This window comes from Pecten maximus, chromosome 17 (assembly GCF_902652985.1).
Source record: "Pecten maximus chromosome 17, xPecMax1.1, whole genome shotgun sequence".
Taxonomy (NCBI): domain Eukaryota; kingdom Metazoa; phylum Mollusca; class Bivalvia; order Pectinida; family Pectinidae; genus Pecten; species Pecten maximus.
In genome coordinates this window covers 3,682,657-3,703,032 of record NC_047031.1, presented here as the reverse complement: position 1 = coordinate 3,703,032, position 20,376 = coordinate 3,682,657, and the positions used below count along the sequence as shown (strand labels likewise).

The 20,376-nt window shown below is 38.7% G+C and overlaps 2 protein-coding genes across 2 annotated transcripts; one reads left to right on the top strand and one right to left on the bottom strand.

Moving 5' to 3' along the window:
* The first annotated feature begins 2,149 nt into the window (after positions 1-2,149).
* Positions 2,150-4,431, top strand: LOC117315841. Its single transcript, XM_033870245.1, has 2 exons — positions 2,150-2,596; positions 3,193-4,431. Exons 1-2 carry the CDS (start codon positions 2,150-2,152, stop codon positions 4,429-4,431), a joined length of 1,686 nt encoding a protein of 561 aa, XP_033726136.1.
* On the bottom strand, positions 4,296-5,277 carry LOC117315767. Its single transcript, XM_033870124.1, has one exon. It carries the CDS (start codon positions 5,265-5,267, stop codon positions 4,455-4,457), a length of 813 nt encoding a protein of 270 aa, XP_033726015.1. The 5' UTR covers positions 5,268-5,277; the 3' UTR covers positions 4,296-4,454.
* Positions 5,278-20,376: the final 15,099 nt, after the last annotated feature.

Here is a 20,376-nt window from a genome sequence, read left to right as displayed (position 1 = left end):
TGCTTGGGTGAAGGGCTACCAAGTTTATTCAAATGAATAACCTTGACATTCATTCAAGGTCACATGGGTCAAATAGGTTATAATCTTCAAACGAATTCTTCACAATAACCAAGAGGCCCAGGGACTTAAGCTACATACGAAATTTGAGAAAGATCCCTTCAGTGCTTTATGAACAAGAGGCCCATGGGCCTTAACGGTCACCTGAAATTTGAAATATTTCAGTAAATTTAATTGACACTTTTTGGCCTGACCCATCAGTCTAAGGGATCAGTCAGGGCCAACATGTGCATACCATTAAGCAGTCACCTCATGCTGATAATGTTAACAAATATAAACGAATTTCAAAACAAATCAAACAAGTGATTGTCAAAGATGTGATTTCTCTATAACTATAGTTTATTCCCTCCCATGGGGCAAACGTGAGACCCCAGGGCTAGGAAATCCACAATTATGGTAAAGCACCTTACGACCCTTCCATCTATGAAGAGCATTTAATTCTACCTTATTAGGGTTGTAAGAACGTTTTTAAAATTTCAGTTAATTTGACCCTTTTTGGCCCTATCCATCAACCCCCAAGGGTCAGTCAGGGCCTACATGTACATACCATCAAACTGTCACCCCAAGCTGATAATGTTAGAATGAATTTCAATAGAAATCCAACAAATAATAGTCAAAAATGTGGTTTCCCTATATAAACTATAGTTAAGTTTACCCCCTCCCCAAGGGCAAACTTGAGACCCCAGGGTCATGAAATTCACGATTTTGGTAAAGCATCTTAAGATCCTTCCATCTATGAAGGGTAATTGACTCTACCATATCTGAGAGAAGAGAAGATTTTTGAAGTTTTAGTCAATTTGACCCTTTTTGGTCCCGCCCATCAGCCCCTGGGGGTCAAGTAGGGTCAATATGTACAGACCATCAAACTGTCATCCTACACTGATAACTTAAACCAAGTTAGAATTAATTCCAATAGAAATCCAACAAATAATAGTCAAAAATGTGATTTCCCTATATAAACTATATTAAAGTTTACCCCTTCCCCAGGAGCAAACATGGAACCTCAGGGTCATGAAATTCACAATTCTGGTAAAGCACCTTAAGACCCTTCCATCTATCAAGAGTATTTGATTCTACCATATCTGAGAGTAAAGAAAAAGATTTTTGAAATTTCAGTTAATTTGACCCTTTTTGACCCTGCCCATGGCCATCAGCCCTTGGGGGTCAACCAGGGCCAACATGTACATACCATCAAACGGTCATCCTCTGCTGATAATTAAAGCCAAGTTAGAATGAATTCCAATATAAATCCAACAAATAATAGTCAAAAATGTGCATTTCCCTATATAAACTATAGTAAAGTTTACCCCCTCCCCAGGGGCAAACATGAAACCCCAGGGTCATGAAATTCCCAACTTTGGTAAAGCACCTTAAGACCCTTCCATCTATGAAGAGTATTTGATTCTACCATATCTGAGAGCAGAGAAGAAGATTTTTGAAGTTTTAGTCAATTTGACCCTTTTTGGCCCCGCCCCTTGGGGTTGGGGACCATATAATTCACAATTTTGGTTGACCTTCAGCCATAGAAGCTCCCAGCCAAATTTCATTGAATTTGGTTCAGTGGTTTTGGAGAAGAAGTTGAAAATGTAAAAAGTTTACGGACGCACGACAGACGACGGACGATGACGGACAAAAGGCGATTAGAATAGGTCACTTGAGACTGTCTCATCAGGTGACCTAATAAATAGCGATAACAAACTTCAATTGTCAAAATTCCAAGATGGCTGTCTGTCGGTCATGTTGTTTTCCAATTGGTCTCAAAATGCAATATGCATAACTAGGCACCAAGGGGAACCTACATAGGAAATTTGAGAAAGATCCCTTCAGCACTTTCTGAGAAATAGCGATAACAAGATTTGTTTACGGACGGACGGACGGACGGACCACGGACGCATGGCGATTGAATAGCCCACCATGGTGGGCTAAAAACTAACAAGAAATTACAAACTTCAATAGACCACTTTCACATTAAAGTACGCATGCGCCGTAACCTATACTACGACAGGGACGCTGAACGAAATCTCGCGTGACTATCCGTTACTTGCATTTGAGGGGGCAAGCGAAAAAGTATGGCAGAGGCCAGGCCTATGTAATGGGCGGTCATGATCATTGTTCTGTGTATGGATGTAGTAACCGTAGATCAAAGAATTCAGTAGTATCGTTTTTTAGATTCCCTGTAAATGCACATCGGAGAAGATTGTGGAAAGTTGCCAGTCAGCGTGACGAAAAAACTTTAAGAATTACTGAGCACACGAAGGTGTGTTCAGTCCATTTTGTCACAGGTAAACCGTCGAAAGACTCCAAACATGTTGACTTTGTGCCTACTCTTAAACTGCACAAACGTGAGATAAGTGCTAAATGCAGAACATCTTCTACCAGTAAAAAGATCTCAGAATGGACGACTTCCGTTGAGAAAGGACATAGTGTATCGGCTAATGTTACAACACCTGGGAAAAGATGCCGGCGGCGCCTGGCCCCATACCAGGTACCTGACATTGGAAGTGAAGTTCAAATTCCGTTACCCGAGACCGCAAAACAGGTAATTATAATCACGTTACACTTCACAACACCCAGTTATTGTTTATGAAAAAAGACTACAAAGCTGGCATATATATGTTCACTCTGTTGCTTTTAATTTTAACAAAGTACACACAATATTAATTAGTAGAACCATTAAACACCATCAATCAATTATATTAATATAGTTTATGTTACATAACTAACATGACTACTATCTTACAGCCTTGTAATTGTTGAATGATAATATTTTTAAATATTTATCTTACTATTCTAACATCAATGAATTAATTATCAAGATGTTTCATATGTTCAAGAATTTACCACTTTATCTCTATGCAGGGGTGGATCCAAATTTTTTTATCAAGGGGGGTGGGGTTGCAACTTTGGGATTTTTATCAAGGGGGGGGGGGGGGGGGGGGGGGCAATTATAACAGTCGTCATAAGAATTTTTTTGAAATGCTTCGTTCCTCTTTTACACATTTTGTTTATAGTTTGCAAAGGTGGGGGGTGGTACATATTAAACCTGCTAGGCTTCTGTTACTTATTAAGGTATATTTCTGAACATTTAAGACTTTGTTCTGTCATATTGAGGTAAACTTATTTTTGTATTTTCAGTTTCCAGTTCCCTTGACCGAAATACCCGAGGAATCCTACTTTATTGATAGTCAAGACCATGCATACAATGCGAGCTGGACAAGTGCACATGCACCTTATAATGGACAACGCCCATCCACCATCTGTGAAGCTGGAACACAAGTCCCAAAAATTGTGACATCAGATGTATCATCACAGACATGTAGCAATGTATTAAGTGACTCCGTTTTACTTAAGCAGAAAGATTCATATATACAAACACTCAAGAAACATATACACAGGCTTGAGGACCAGATTGTAAATCAACCCTCATCATTTACAGCTAAGTCCATGTTGACAAATGATAAAAGTGTGCAGTTCTGGACAGGACTACCAAACAAAGGTGTTTTTGATTCCCTGTTTCAGTACCTAAAAGGGAAAGCTCAGAATTTGAGATATGATCGTGGGAATGTGTCGGTTTCAAATAACAGTAGTGATTTGAAAGTAAAACCAGGGAAAAACAGGAAAATAAGTTTGGAAAATGAGTTTTTTGCTGTATTGGTGCGATTACGTGTAAAACTTCTCCTTACGGATATTTCTCAACGCTTAGGCATATCAGAGGCCCATTTCTCTAAAATATTTTCCACATGGGTTCGCTTCCTCAGATTGGAATTGTCAGAACTAATGCGGTTTCCCTCTTTGCGTGAGATACAGAAAAATCTACCTCCTCAGTTTTCTAGGTATCCAAATACTAGAGTGATAATTGATTGCACTGAAATCCATGTTGAAAAACCATCATCTTTGAAAGCTCAGCGACAGACTTGGTCTAATTACAAACATAACAACACCTATAAGGCACTAGTAGGAATAACTCCAGATGGAACTGTTTGCTTTCTTTCAAACTTATATGGGGGGTGTGCTTCTGACAAAAAGATAACTAGAGAGTGTGGTATTGTCGGTGAACTTGTTTCTGGGGACTGTGTAATGGCTGACCGTGGCTTTGATATAGCGGACTTACTAAATCCTAAAGGAGTGCAACTCAACATTCCCCCATTTCTCCACGCAAAGGATGGACAGTTGACACCAGAACAAGTTGAAGAAACTCGTAGGATTGCCGAAGTTAGAATTCATGTGGAAAGGGCTATACAGAGAATAAAATCTTTCCAGATTCTTCAGGGAACTATACCACTATCTCTCCATGATCTAGTAGAAGACATATTCTTGACATGTGCTATTTTAACAATTTTTCAAACTCCCATAATTAAAACCAGTTGTGATTGAATTCATTCATTTAGGAATGTTTTTTATATATCTAATGAACAAATGAAAATCTTGGATGAAATGTTAAAACTAGAAGACATTATAAGTGATCCATGATTTTTGTGTTGCACATCTAAATCAAACACAAATGTTACTTCAAAATAATATTTAACTTTGCAAGCTTCATGAATAGTTTTGTCCCATGTTGACAAGGGATTTTTTAGCTCGATTACTACCATTCCTCTAACGGGATCTTCCAGAATGCGGTCTGCGGATGCTCCTAAAAAGGGATGTTCCTTGTGAATTCGAAATCCAACTTCCTTCGCTAAACAACGATTTCCCGTTTTGTTTTGTAAATCTGCGAGATATCGCTCGATAGCCTGACCTTCGGCATCAAGCCCAAACTTCATGGCTGCTTTTTTCACAGAGCTTCCATAACCAAGTAGCTTTTTTAACAAACATGTTGGATTTGTTGTCGACCTCCTTTTAACCACAGAATGAAAATTTGATGCAGTGATTCTAACTGATCGGACCTGGTGCCATAAGGCTGATTTTGATTGAGACATAGTTTTGGAATCAATTTCTTTAATGTCTTCATCAGAAACATGCAGTTTTTTCTTAAAATCCTCACATGCGTCTTTGATATCTTTCAAACTTGGAGGATGTACATTAATGAAATGTGTACTGATTGTACTTTTTGATGGACTTTCACTTAATATGCTAGCAGAAACCTTTGGAACACCATATTTTCCGAAACCGCATTGAGGCAGGATTTTCTTTATACTGTCAAATAGCTGCTTTCTGGCCTCTGAGTTCACAGTTCTGTCTGCTGGATGTCGTGGATCGGTTTTTGTCATCTTGGGTCTCTCCTTAGAGCCCAACTTGGGCCTGTAAAACAATATATGTTGGTTACATTATGAAAATCCTTGTATAATTGTAAAATAAAGCTCTTTATATATATTTCCTATGCAAATGTGTAAACAAAACATGCTGAGATCTAGGGGGGGGGGGGGGGGGGGGGGGGGGCTGGACACCCCCCCCCCCCCCCCCCCCCCCCCCCCCCTGTGGAATTTGAAATTTTACAAAAAACAACTAAAAACCATGAAGGATTTCTAGGCTCGGACAACTGGGGCACAATGCAAGTGGTCATAAGTATTGACAGCTGACAGTGGAAATGTGTACATTTCACACACTTTTATTGTAAAATTTAAAATTGTAACTCCTTACTTATGTACTTTTATATCAGCTACTGTCTTTGCTTGAACAACTCTTTCTGAGGGTTTGTTCCACTGCTTAAGCCTATCCGTACATGTGACATCATCTGGTACATTATTTAAGCCTTCTGACACAAAATCATCAAGGGCGAACAGTACTGCCGCAACATGGTTACAGGCTTCTCCTTTCCTATAATGAAAACAAAATGTAATCAGAAAGTGAAAAATATATGATTAATTTAATATATTATTTTATATGCATAATAAATAATGTCTTATTTGCATTAGGTGGCAAAACTGTTATAAAAATAAAATATAATGATTAGTATTAAATAAATGTACAGGTATTCACATTTCAAGTCTAACTGAATTTTTCCTTTGTTTATGAAGGAGGGTGTGTGTGTTAAATTTAGGTGTATACTAACATCACACAGGTGCCAAAGGAACACTCCCTGTATAGTGTACAGGTGATAGGCTAATTTGGATATATATACACAACCTGACAGGTGTCACAATGTGTGTGGAAGTGCTTATCTATACACATACATTATCAGTAGTTACTACAGGCATGTAACATTTTAATTTGAAAAGGTCAACACGATTACGAATACAAAATTATTTATTTCATTATACATACCCGGCGACACATTCACATGATCCGCCAAGAACAAGTCCAAAAGAGGAGCTGATACATGTAAACACGGTGTAATGTTTACGGGCCATTGATGCCATGACTTGAGCCTTGCACAGAAATATGCTGTCGGGTGATACCGCATCATCTTTTACAGTAGCTGTCTTTAACTTTTGCACATATCCGTCTTTAAAATACTTAAATGCTTTTAAACTTTTAAAAGCTCTCAGAGAGTCTTTATCAAACGTTTTTTCCCTGCTTTCTACCAAATACTTTTTAAGTTGCTCGTGACAGTATTTCTCCGGCACATTTTTTAATGATGTAGTCCATGTATTTGCCGACAGTTTGTTGACAAACCAATCTCGAGTGAAAAACGACATCGTTTACGTTAATGGAAGAAAGAAAGACATGTCTCTATATACATTACTAAAATGTGACGATGACAATGGCGGATTACTGTTGCTGGTGCTGTTTACATGTCAGCGTCTCTGCACGGTTTTGACAGCTCCAGGTATACGTATCCCCTCAAGCATGTCATTACTGAATATAACAATGACCTTCCTTGATGATATTTCTTACAACTTTCACTAAAATTTTAGGCTGACAACGTCGGATGAACGATACTGCAGCGGAATTACCAATCTCGTTAACGACCGTATTTTGACACTTCAGGCTGCCCCCTCGGCAAAATTTTGCAAAGGGGGATAACTGATATCGCACATGCGCACTCGAATGTGAAAGTGGTCTATTGTCAAAATTGAAAATGGCCGCCTGTTGGCCATCTTTTCTTAGATCAGTTCCAAAATGGAGCATGCACAACTACTGACAAAGGGCACCTTCATGCGAACCTAATGCTACTGTAGTATGTATTCTCAGTAGCGAGTATAGTGGCACTTTTGGCACTGTTGGCCATGGCGGCCGTGCTGGATTTCTGACCGACCTAAAAAATAACAACACTTAGTAAGGACCATCTAAGGATCATTTCTGGTAAGTTAGAGCTGAATCCCACTGGTCAAATTTGAGAAGAAATTTGAAATAGGAAACCATGATTGTGCAATCATGTTATTAAATGGCCTACATGGCTGCAATGTCAAAGTTTTAACGAGGCCGAAAATAAAAACACTTTGTTTGCTCTCCTTCCTTAACATCCTCACCAATGTCCAGCTAAATTGCACTAGTGGAACTGGAGAAGTTTGAAATGTGTTTTTAGAGATGGCTGCGGCCATCTTGGATTTCTGACCGACCTTAAAAAAAAAAAAAAAAACTTGGTCAGGACTATCTCGGAATCATTTCTGGCAAGTTTCAGCTCAATCCCACAAGAGTAATTTGAGAAGAAATTTTGAAATAGGTGTTGGTCAGGAAAACCATGATTACGCAATCATGTTACGAAATGGCAACCATGGCTGCAATGCCAAAGTTTTTACCAGGCAGAAATATAACAACACTTTGTTAGCTCCACTTCCTTATAATCCTCCCCAATTTTTAGTTCAATGGCACGAGTGGAACGCGAGAGGAAGTTTTCAAATGTGTTTTCAAGATTGCGGCAATGGCGGCCATCTTGGATTTCAGATCGGTCTAAAAAATAACAACATTTTGTCAGGATCATCTCAGGATCATTTCAGGCAAGTTTCAGCTCAATAGCACGGGTGGAACTTGAGAAGAAGTTTAAAATGTGTTTTTCAAGATGTGGCAATGGCGGCTATCTTGGATTTTGGATAGGTCTGAAAAATAACAACATTTGGTCGAGATCATCTCAGGATCATTTGTGGCAAGTTTCAGCTCATTCCCACTGGTGGAACTTGAGAAGTTTTAAATGTGAAAAATGTTCCGGACGGCGGACGGCGCATGAAGACAGACAAAGCACTTTTATTTTGTTTATCTCTTGATGCCCAAGAATGCTATATATGTTTATGGGGTTGGGGATGTCAACAGTTTTAAACATATAACAAAAAAATGAGTCCCTGGGGAAAGATCCCTGGGCCTATTTTGTCATCATTACTTTATACTTTATCTCTTGATGCCCAACAATGCTATATATGGTCATGGGATTGGGATCGCAATGGTTTCAATGATATAACAAACAAACGTAGGCTATAGGGTTGGGGAAAAACACCAGGGCTTACCTTTATAACAAGACACTGTTTATCTCTTGATGCGCAGCAATGCTATATATGCATGGTTATGGGGTGGAGATCAAAACGGTTTCTTCAATAATAAGTAATACAGCCAAATTGCTCCCTTTTACCCAACCCCTCAAGCCCCTTGGAGTGTCAGTCCCATCATTTGTATCAATTTGAATCCCAGCTACCTAGGGGTGTTACCACTGAAATATCAATTTCATACATTGCTTATTTCCAGAGAAAAAGTCATTTTAAATATCAATATTGCCAAATGGACCTCTTTTGGCACTGCATGGTCCTGACAGGCCCTGGGGAGTCAGCCCCATCATTTGTACAATTTTGAATTTGCTTCCCATAGTGATGCTACCAGGCAAATGTAAGCAATATTCATTGCTCAGTTTCAGAGAAGTTGTTTATATCAATATAGCCAAATTTACACCCTTTAGGCGCCGCCATAGAAGCCACCAAGGGGTCAGCCCCATCATTCGAACAATTTGAGTCCCCTACCCATAGGGATGGTTTCCTAAGTCAAATAAGTCAATTGTTGACTGACGGACGAACGCCACGGTATGCCATAAGCTCACCTTGGTCCTTCGGACCAGGTGAGCTAACAATCAACTGTCAAAATTCAAAGGGCCATATGTCAGCTATGTTGTTTTCACATTCAAAATCTCAAAAATTGAGAAAGATCCATAGAGTACTTTATAAGAAATAAGGGTAAGACAGATTGACAAATAGACGGACCATAGACGAAAGTCAATTTGAAAAGCCCACCATGTGATGTGAGTTAAAAACAAAATATTTTTCTCCGAAACATTTTATTCTGACTCTTAGAAGTGCTATGCAATTCCTACAAAAATCATTAGAGCAAATATCAGTACCTTAGTCAGGCATGTATCAGAGCTGCAATGAGCATGCAGCAAGTCATTCCTGTAGGTGTACCCTGCATCACTCACCTGGATATGGTATAGCACTCTTAAGCTATATTGCATATAGATTTCCCATTTTGGACCACATATCTATGTCAATTTGTTCTTTGATAAACTTGGCTTTCTGGTTTCAAAGAAAAGCCCAGCGGTCTGCCAAGATAACTAAGTTAGTGTCAACCCTGAAAGATCAGCAAAGGACCCTATCATGTGGCTTAATATACTACACAACCATCAAGAAGCCATCTGCCAATATCAAGAAGATCAGTTTGACATTTGACATTTGAACTATAAAGGTACTGCAAGCAGGAAGCAAAATATACACTGGCGTAACTCTTATTTCTTAATATACTGTTATAATACACATTTGTAAAGATTTATTTAATGTATTGAGTAATCCAGGGCAATAATCAGAGATCAAATTTTTTTTTTACCTTCAGATCCAAATTAACATTTAGAAATAAACACTGATGCAGGTACCGACACCAAGCTACACCAGAGATATCATGGTTTCTTCTAATTGTGTGAATTTAATCAAACTCTCTCAAGAAACGAAACCACTAGAGCACTTCAAAAACTCTGATTATGTACATACATAGTATATACAAAACTAACAAAGAGGAAAACTAAAGTCACCCCTGGTTTTATAGTTGGGGAACTAATGCAAGAGGCCCTATGGGCCTGAATTGCTCGTCTGGTTCTTCAGCAACTTAAAGTTGATCTAGGACATTTCTGTACATATAATATGCTGATTTCTACTTTATTCAAATATTAGAGAAGGCTAGGTTTAATCAAGTCAGTATTTTTTAGTCCTTCATTCCAGAAAACTGTTTAATATTAGGTCTCAGAGTGTCTTGGCTCATTCTATTAATACTTAGGCGTTTTGAATTTTAAGAAGTCATTTAAAGATTTTAGCCTATTTGACCCATGTGACCTTGAATGCAGGTCAAATGTTATTCATTGGAGCTCAGTTGATGGTGAATACACAAAACATGTGTATAGTGACCTAGTAACAATGGCAACCAAACTTAAAAATTAAGTTAAAATACGAAGAGCCATAATGGGCCTGAATCGCAAACCTGCTTGTAAAGCAACTTGGAAATTGATCTAGGTCATATCATATGCACAGGCGCCTGTACAAAAAAATGTGATTTTTTTTTTTTTTTTTTTTAGATACAGTTGTCTGTTAAGTACAAGGTTTGAAACTCTGCCACAAGTGAAAAGGCACACCACTACACTTCAATCGACTAAAAACATTTATTCAAACTGGCACGTGTATATTATATACTACTGTCATCTAGAAACATTCATCTTTAGGCTACCGTGTCACTCAATACAAATTGTTACATCCAAAACACAATAATCCGTAAAAACTACGCCGAATTCCTCCAACAAAACACCATTTTTCAAACTGCTCCCTCAGCCTGTTCAGATTCCTCATTTACATATAGGGTTGAAAGGTCATGCGTTTATATAATCGATTGTCACCATGTGCACTTTTTGGGGTCATCTCGGCATACTTTATTTTACAAGTGCATGTACAGGACATTGTTTTTGAGATCATGGACTAATTAAATAGTATGTGTTCATGCCGGTTATCGACATTAGTCTAGTTGTTGAAACTTCGTTTTGAAATCAAAAGATTGCACGTAATGGTATTCAATAACTTGTTCAAGACAGGGCCGGGGTATTATATGTATACCATGAACTAACAGTATCCGTTGCAATTTTTCGATGTTGTTAGCCCTAAATACTTTTAAATTCTGGCATTGACACAAAACAACTACTAGAAATACCCTTAAAGTATTCTCTTTTCTTTCTCATTTCAATTCAGTTTCTTTATTCTGTAATTATAAGCCCTTCAGCAGCCAGCTTAATTATGAGAAGAGTCGCATTAGATGCTTACACACATAATTACACTTAATCAGGTTATTCATCAATAACTAACATATTATATATGCCATATACAGTGGAATTACATAGATAATCAGTATTATAAAGAATACTTTATAATGCGTTTATATTTTATAACTTACTCTGACATTGTTGACACTAAGTGATGAAAATCAAAATCAAGTAAGCAAATAATATGGTTTCAAAAATTTGCACAAGAGCCACAGAAGGCCTGTATCGCTCATTTGGATTTCATGAGATTTGAAACAAGAATGATGATTAAGTATATTTGTCCCTGGTATTGCTATATCAGTATATCATAGGCATTGTATATGGGTACGTGAGGTTTTTATGCCAAAAATGCATTAATCCATGAAATGAAATTGACTTTTGGTGCAACCCCAAAATGTGTACAATTTTGAATCCCCACCCCATGATCATGCTACCATTCAAATGTGAGTGATATCCATTGCTTAGTTTCAGAGAAGTTGTTTATATCAATTCTGCCAAAATGACCGTTTTGGCCTCGCCTCTTACCTCCTCGGGGTCAGCTCTGTCATTTATACAGTTTTGAATCCCTACCCCGGGGGTTGTACCAGGCAAATATGAGCGATATCCATAGCTTTGTTTCACAGAAGAAGTTGTTTATATCAATTTAGCCAAATTGACCTCTTTTGGGCCCCCCTCAGGCCCCAGGTAGGTCGACCCCACCATTTGTACAATTTTGAACCCAGACCCCAAAGGGATGCCCACAGTCCAATACGAGCAATATCTATTGCTTGATTTCAGAGAAGTTGTTCATATCAATTTAGCCAAATTGACCGCTCTTGGCCCGCCCCTCAGGCCCCTGGGGGTCAGCCCCACCATTTGTACAATTTTGAATTTCCATCCCCTAGTAACACTACCAGGCAAATATGAGCGATATCTATTGCTTGGTTTCAGAGAAGAAGTCGTTAATATAAATAAAGGTATATTGACCCATTTTGGCCCCGCCCCTAAGGCCCCCAGGTGGTCAGCCCCACCATTTGTACAATTTTGAATCATCACCCCATAGTGATGCTAACATGGCAAATAAGGGGCGGTATCCTTTGCTTGGTTTCAGAGAAGTCGTTTATATTAATATAGCCAAATTGACCCCTTTTGGCTCGCCCCTCAGACCCCTGGGGGGTCAGCCCCACCATTTGTACAATTTTGCGTCCATACCCCATAGTGATGCTTCTGACAAAATTTTGTCAAATTCTGATCAGTGGTTATGAAGAAGTAGTCAATTGTTGACGGACGGACGGACGGACGGACGACAGGCGACGGACGGAAGACGGACGCAACGGCATGGCATAAGCTCACCATGGTCCTTCGGACCAGGTGAGCTAAAAAAGGGTTCAAAATACATAGATAAATTAGTGACCTACTTTTGCAATATTTGTTATTGACATGCCTCTCTCATCTTAAGTGTCCATTTCTATTGCCCTATCATAATTACTGAAAAAGTAGGTCAGAGTGACCTAATTTTGCAACATTTGAAAGGCATGTCGATAGCAAATATTGCAAAATTAGGTCATTGTGACCTTCTTTTTCAATTATTACATTAGGGCAAAAGAAATGGACATCTAGTTCCAATATTTGCAACTGGCATGGCTTTTTCGTCCTATATGTCCATTTATATTGCCCTAAAGTAATTATTGAAACAGTAGGTCACAGTGACCTAATTTTGCAATATTTGTTATCGACATGCCTCTCTCATCGTAAGTGTCTATTTCTATTGCCCAAATATAATAACTGAAAATGTAGGTCACTGTGACATATTTTTGCAATATTTGTTATTGGCTTGCCTTTCTTATCCTAGATATTTAATTCTGATGCTCTAACGTAATTACTGAAAAAGTAGGTCACAGTGACCAAATTTTGGAATATTTGCTATCGACATACCTTTCTCATCCAAGATGTCCATTTATATTGCCCTAACATAATTACTGAAAAAGTAGGTCACAGTGACCTTATTTTGCAATATTTGCTTTTGGCATGCCTTTCTCATCCTAGATGTCAATTTCTATTGCCCTAAAATAATTACTGAAAAAGTAGGTGACAGTGACCTAATTTTATAATATTTGCTATCGGCATTCCTTTCTCATCCTAGATGTACATTTATATTGCCCTAATGTAATTATTGAAAAAGTAGGTCACATTGACCTAATTTTGCAATATATGTTATCGGCATGCCTTTCTCATCCTTGATGTCAGTTGATGTTGTCCCATTATCATTCCTACTTTTCATTTGCACAAGTCACAACATAGAGCAATGTAAAGACATAAATAGTATCAATGTGACATGCTTTCCACTTGCACAGTATCACTACATAATATATACATGTATGTATATGACTAATGAATTAGAAACCTTTAGGCTCTCTCGAAATTTGATTTAAATTATCAGAAGTTTTTTTTATATTTACCATATTTACACATTAAAGCAAGACACTGGTTAACTGGGCAGCTCTGGAGATTGGGCTGCATTCCCAGACCTCTGCTGCCCTTTATCTAATTAATCTTATTGTTTTCCTGTGTGACCCTCAACCAGCAATACTATGGTTTCATGCAGAGATTAAGCTAAGAGGTTTTCTCATCAAAACTAACAGGTATCAGAGAGTAGACAAGAGGCCCATGTGCCTTAACGGTCACCTGAGTTATGATATATTTCAGCACATTTGGCTCCATGTGACCTTGAATAAAGGTCAATGTCATCCATTTGAACAAATTTGGTAGCCCTTCATCCAAGCATGCTACAGGCCATATATCAGGTCCCTGGGCCTCTTGGTTATTGAGAAGAGGTCATTTGAAGATTATAGCCTATTTAACCAATGTGACCTTAAATGAAGGTCAAGGTCATTTATTTTAACAAACTTGGTAGCCCTTTATCCCAGCATGATACAGGCCCAATATCAGGTCTCAGGGCATTTTGGTTATCAAGAAGAAGTCGATCTAATGTTTTATTATATTTGACCCCTGTGACCTTGAATGAAGGTCAAGGTCATCTATTTGAACAAACTTGGTAGCCCCTCATCCCAGCATGCTACAGGTCTAATATCAGGACTCTGGGAATGGAATGGTGGAATGTGCATTTGGAATGCCTATTTATTAGTTTTGAACCATCTAAAGTGTTAATTAGTAAAGAGAAATCGAATAGGTAATGGAATAAGGAATAAGTAATCAACTTCACGGAGGTTGTTTACAGACAGGTACAAACCATACAATTAAGTTAATTAAAAATCAACCAATCATTATACGTACTCCAAATTAAACTTGTCTCTTTATCATCACTATCTGAGCCTTGTTATTGAAAATCAAATAGCAAAAGCTCACATGAGCGTTCGGCTCAGGTGAGCTAAAAATGGTATCGTGCAGGAAGAATTTGGCAATGTTTTCACGGATTATTGTGTTTTGGATGTAACAATTCGTATGGAGTGACACAGTGCCTTTTCGCTCGTGGCGGAGTTGCCAACCTCGCACCGATACTTTACAGGGTAAACAAACCACTGTCATATAAAAACAAAAACAAAACAAAATGAAAATCACATTTTCTTTGCAAGCGCCTGTGATCATATGCAAATACTAACTAGTGCTGATCACCACTTTATTACATTATCAAAGTATATACGTAGGTCAAATAGCAGGTCTTCGGAGTATGTTAGCCAACAAGAAATCATTTTTTATGAAGGTCTTAACTGGCATGGGTTCATACGGATTATGTCAAACCAAATTCAAGATCTTTTCAAGCCATTTTTACTGTCTATATTAAATATCTGATGCCCATTTTACCTGACATTTCAGTCAGCTTTATAGAAAACATGAGAATAAATAAAACAAGAGGCCCAATGGGCCTGTATCGCTCACCTGGCTTTACAGCAGCAAATTTGCAGTTGATTGAGGTCATTTCTACAGATACTTTTCTGATAACCAATGTATTCAAACATCAGAGTAAGCTAGGTTTATTCATGGCAATAAATTGTCTAGTCCTTCATTCCAGCATACTATTGGCCTAATAACGGATCTTGGTGACTCTTGGCTATTGCAAGATTTAAAAAAGATTTCACCACTGTGACCTTGAATGTAGGTCAATGTCATTTATTTGAACAAACTTGGTAGCCCTTCACCCCAGCATACTACAGACAGGTCCAACCTCAAGTCCCTGAGCCTCTTGGTGTTTGAGACGAAGATGTTTGAAGATAATAGCCTATTTGACCCATCTGACCTTGAATGAAAAATAATGTAATTCATTTGAATAAACTCGGTAACCCTTCACCCTAGCATGCAACAGGCCCAATATCAAGTCCCTGGGCCTCTTGGTTATTGAGAAGAAGTCATTTGAAGATTACAGCCTATTTAACCCATGTGACCTTGAATGAAGGTCAAGGTCATTTATTTGAACAAACTTGGTAGCCCTTTACCCCGGCATGCTACAGGCCCAATATCAACTCCCTGGACCTCTTGGTTATTGAGAAGAGGTCATTTGAAGCTTATAGCCTATTTGACCCATGTGACCTTGAATGAAGGTCAAGGTCATTCATTTGAACAAACTTGGTAGCCATTCACCCCAGCATGCTACAGGCCCAATAACAAGTCCCTGGGCCTCTTGGTTTTTGAGAAGAAGTAATTTGAAGATTATAGCCTATTTGACCCATGTGATCTTGAATGTAGGTCAGAGTCATTTATTTGAACAAACTTGGTAGCCCTTCACCACAGCATGCTACAGGCCCAATATCAAATCCCTGGGCCTCTTGGTTATTGAGAAGACGTCATTTGAAGATTATAGCCTATTTGACCCATGTGACCTTGAATGCAGATCAAGGTAATTAATTTTAACAAACTTGGTAGCTTTTCACCCCAGCATGATACAGGCCTATATCAGGTATCTGTGCCCCATGATTATTGAGAAGAAGTTGTTTAAAAGAAAAAGCTGATGCTGGACTGATGGCTGGCAGGAAGGGTGGACGTCGCACCATGGTGTAAGCTCACTTGTCCTGAAAGCATGTGAGCTAAAAACTGAACTGCATACATATCTACATAATACTCCCTTCATTCTACTTAAAAATGTTTGAAGTAGTCAGGATTTAAAGTAGGATTTTAAGGCAATATGCTGTATCAACATATTTTGGCTTCCAAAGTATGAGAGGTTATGATTTGTTTCTGAGGAACTAATGTAAAATCTCAACATTTATATGTTATGATAGAGATCACACATCAGTTCTACCATTGTCTTCAAACAGACCCCAACTACCATATAATGAAAAATAGTAATTGGCGATGTGGGCAAGCCCATATTTAGAAATTATAATATCGTACCTTCACCTATGGGCCACGAGCCGATTGACCTTAGGAGACACACGCGTCCACGGGTAACTTGTATACACAAATTTCTGCCAAATGTAATAATGACCAGCGAAATCTTACACAATGACTGTGTATGGCAGGCCCATATTGTCGGTAGATCTATTTTTCTTGTCAATATTACCTGTCACAACCATTATATCAGACCACATAATATTCCAAAAAATACCACCCCCCCCCCCCCCCCCCCCCCACACACACACACACACAAAAAAAAAAAAAAAAAAAACAATTCATATATTGTATTAATAAATAAATTTAAAAAGCAACTATTTTGTAATTCTAACTTCTTGTCGGCTCTTGTCGGTAGTTAGTGAGACCAGCTTGGTGTAGATTTGTGGAAATATTTTACACGCACAAGAAGTCAGCCTAGCTGGTTTCAAAAATGTAAATTTCGATATACATATCAGGTGATTTCAAGTAAAATCCTGACATTCGTTTAACCGTGCCGACTCGCACCCGAGTCCGTGCTGGTAGGATCCATCGTACCCCACACGCTCGGTCTCTGTGTACAGGATCGAGTTGTCGGAGGGCCGACAACTCGATACTGTAACCGACTCCACTAGCACTCGGACCCTACAAGTCGTTGCGGCCTCTATCAGTTTGGCCCCAGACAGTCGTCAGATAACTTTATAGATGAACGTATACTGAACTTTCTATCAAAATATATGTGTGGCGGAACTGGACTGGGTCGGTCATCGGCGACCAGGTAGCTCAGTAGTAGAGCTTCCGTCTAGAGTTCGGAGGATCCCGGGTTCGAACCCTGGTCTGGCTGCTACATTTACTCCTCTCCTGTTACATATGCTCCTTACTGACCAGAAGCCGACATGCAACACTCTTTTTACTCACGATGGAGACCAGTATTCAATTCCCGCCAGCGGACCTTCTTTCTTTCCTTTTTTTAAAAATAAAATTAATATATGCATTTACATATATCTATTTATACTAGTGGGGTGACACCTAAAGGAGTGTCACAGAAAGAATGAAGTGTAGTTAGGGAAGATAACTCTGGATGAGCACGAAAGCCAGAAAAAAAAATGCTGAGGGTGATACATAAATGTCCGTCTTGAGTTTAGAGGTTCCATGCACGAGTCCTGGTTTACATAAAATCATTCAATGTCAATATTTCGACCAATAAGAAGCATAAGCGTGGTTATATGGCAAGAAAATCCGTGAGGTTGAATTTGCATCTAAAATTTGACCAATTGAATTCCTCAATGTGGTTGCTATGGCAATGGATCCCATGTGGTTGAGTTCGAATTCCCATATTTACAAAAAATGTACCATTTTGCATCCAAATCCATTGTCTAAACTTCGACCAATCAGAAGCCTTGATATGGCAATGATACCCATGCAATCCAATGGTAATCGAAATCAAACAATATCTAAATTTTCACCACTCAGAGGCAAATAAGTCTGTGGCGGCCATCTTGGCTGACCGATCGGAAAATAAAAGATCAGTTGCAAACCCCATGACCTTGAAGAACATTTGTGTCAATTCTTGTTTAAGTGGGGCACTAAATAGATTATTGGTTATGTTATAACACTGGTAACCCCAAAAACCTTTATTTCCTTTCCTTTAGCATAAATACCTTCACTTGCTCTTAATTTCCTCACTTTCACTTAATTTTCTCACTTGCACTTAATTTATTCGCGCGACATTTAAAACTCTCAAATACGTTTAAATATTAATACTGGCGCGAGGAAATTGAAGGTTTGGGGGTTACCACCGCAATAATTTTCATAATTCTTCAGTTTTCTGGAATATGACACATTGATTGATTATGAGACATCAATTGGCATCTATGCAAGTATACGTTAGGGTCTCTCGTGTGTTGTTGTTCAGTGAGGTAGTCACCCACTACTATAAGGAGACCCAGTCTCAAAACGATCCTGATTGCAATATATACACGTGGTGATAAAACAACCAAACAATCAACCCTAAGTTCATCTTAGTAACAGATGTATTCGCGGTATTCTAATCGATAAATAATTACATATACGATCAAAGATAAAAACAAATGTCATGCATATCATTATGATGTCAAAATCAGGGCTTATAGGGATCACAGAACCAAATCAAAAATAGATTGTGGGTTTTTCCCGTTTGGGCAGAAGATTTAATAGGAAGGTGAATGCATCCGGGCCTACTGATTGGATATTTAGGTGATTGGTGACGTAACATCCGCCACCTCTCGATAAAATACGACCCTTTTTCAAAACCCTATTGTGGCCGTGTGTTTGTACTCAACATATCTCCATAACTACATTGTTCACAGACATACGGGACATGCCAGGACTAGATCACACCGAGTTTTACAAGTGTGGAAAGTTTTATCAAAATGAATAGAGTCGTTTTTTCAGTTAGCTCCGGCAAAGTAGTCTGAACTAGCTGCATGTACATTACCGTCCTTCAATACACTACATTCCACACATTCTTGGTTACGTCACTCGTGTGACGTAACATCCGCCACCTCTCGATAAAATACGACCCTTTTCAAAACCCTATTGTGGCCGTTCTATGAAAGATATGCTTTCTTCAGAACTATCTCTTCTTGTTATGTTTGGAGTTTCTAATTCACTTATTGAAACGCTGATTTTTAAGGACCGGTTAAACAGAAGCTACCGGTCAAAATGACGATTTTGACATGTTTGACCCAAAATATCTCATAAATACGAATTTCCACAGGGATACCAGATAAATCCAGACCTAGATCGAGCCGAGTTTTACAATGGTTCAAAAGACCATCAAAATTGTATGTGCCTTTTTTTCCGCTCCCAAATCGCTACAATAGCCGGCAAAAATCGCGAATTAGCTCATAGTATCATTACGTTCCGTAAGGAACAATGACGAGTTATCGTCCCTTACTAGTGGAGTGACACCTGAAGGATGTCACAGGAAGAATGAAGTGTAGTGAGGGGAGATAACTCTGTTCCAGCAGTTTTGATCAAAATCGCTCACCATCTAATTTCGACCAATAAGAAGACCTTGTGTTAAGGTGTCCAGACACGTTATCACATCTGGGTTGCGAGTTCGAAACACACGTTGGGTAGATACCTTGTACGGACGGTAGGTCGGTGGTTTTTCTCCGGGGACTCAAGCTTTCCTCCACCACCAAAACCAGGCACGTGCTTAAATGACCATAGTTTTTAATAGGACGTTTAAACAAAAATATGTAAAACTGTGTTGTTGCCAAGAAAATGAAACCCATTAAGTTTAATTTGCATTATAACGTAAGAAACTAATAAAATATGTATTTAAATTCATTATTGAAATTCAATGACAGAATTAAACCATAAAATTGAATAAATTTGACTGACAATTAAATCAAATAGCCTTTAACATAGAAAACACTAAAAAACCTTTCGTGCTTTGATTCCCACCAGGAGTCGAACCTGGGTCTCCTGCAACACAGTAGCAAGTGTGAAACCCCTTCACTCTAGGAATGTGTATAGCACTACTTGATTTCAGACCGATTTTGTTGAATTTCTTAATTCATTTCGAAATAGTTCCCCTCTGCTTTACAAGGGCTTGGGACCTCTAGCATTATGCTAGGCAGCATTACAAATATTTCTATAACTTTCCCATCACCAAAACAAACAAAAAGAGTGTTGCTTCACTAGTTCTTCTTCTTGGGATAACCTCTTGCCTTCATCATCTGCCTCCATTCATCATAAGGCACCTGGGCTGTCTGGGTGTAAAACCAGTTCCTGTAAAACTGCCCGGTGTCACGCTGTCGCTCCCCTGTCAACATTTCCTGCACTGTATCTGCCTCTGTCTTACATACCGTCAAACCACC

Coding starts and splice junctions, on each gene's coding strand:
- LOC117315767 (XM_033870124.1), bottom strand. CDS start 5,267: ATGACAAAAACCGATCCACGACATCCAGCAGACAGAACTGTGAACTCA.
- LOC117315841 (XM_033870245.1), top strand. CDS start 2,150: ATGGGCGGTCATGATCATTGTTCTGTGTATGGATGTAGTAACCGTAGA. Junction 2,597..3,192: donor TACCCGAGACCGCAAAACAG/GTAATTATAATC, acceptor TTGTATTTTCAG/TTTCCAGTTCCCTTGACCGA.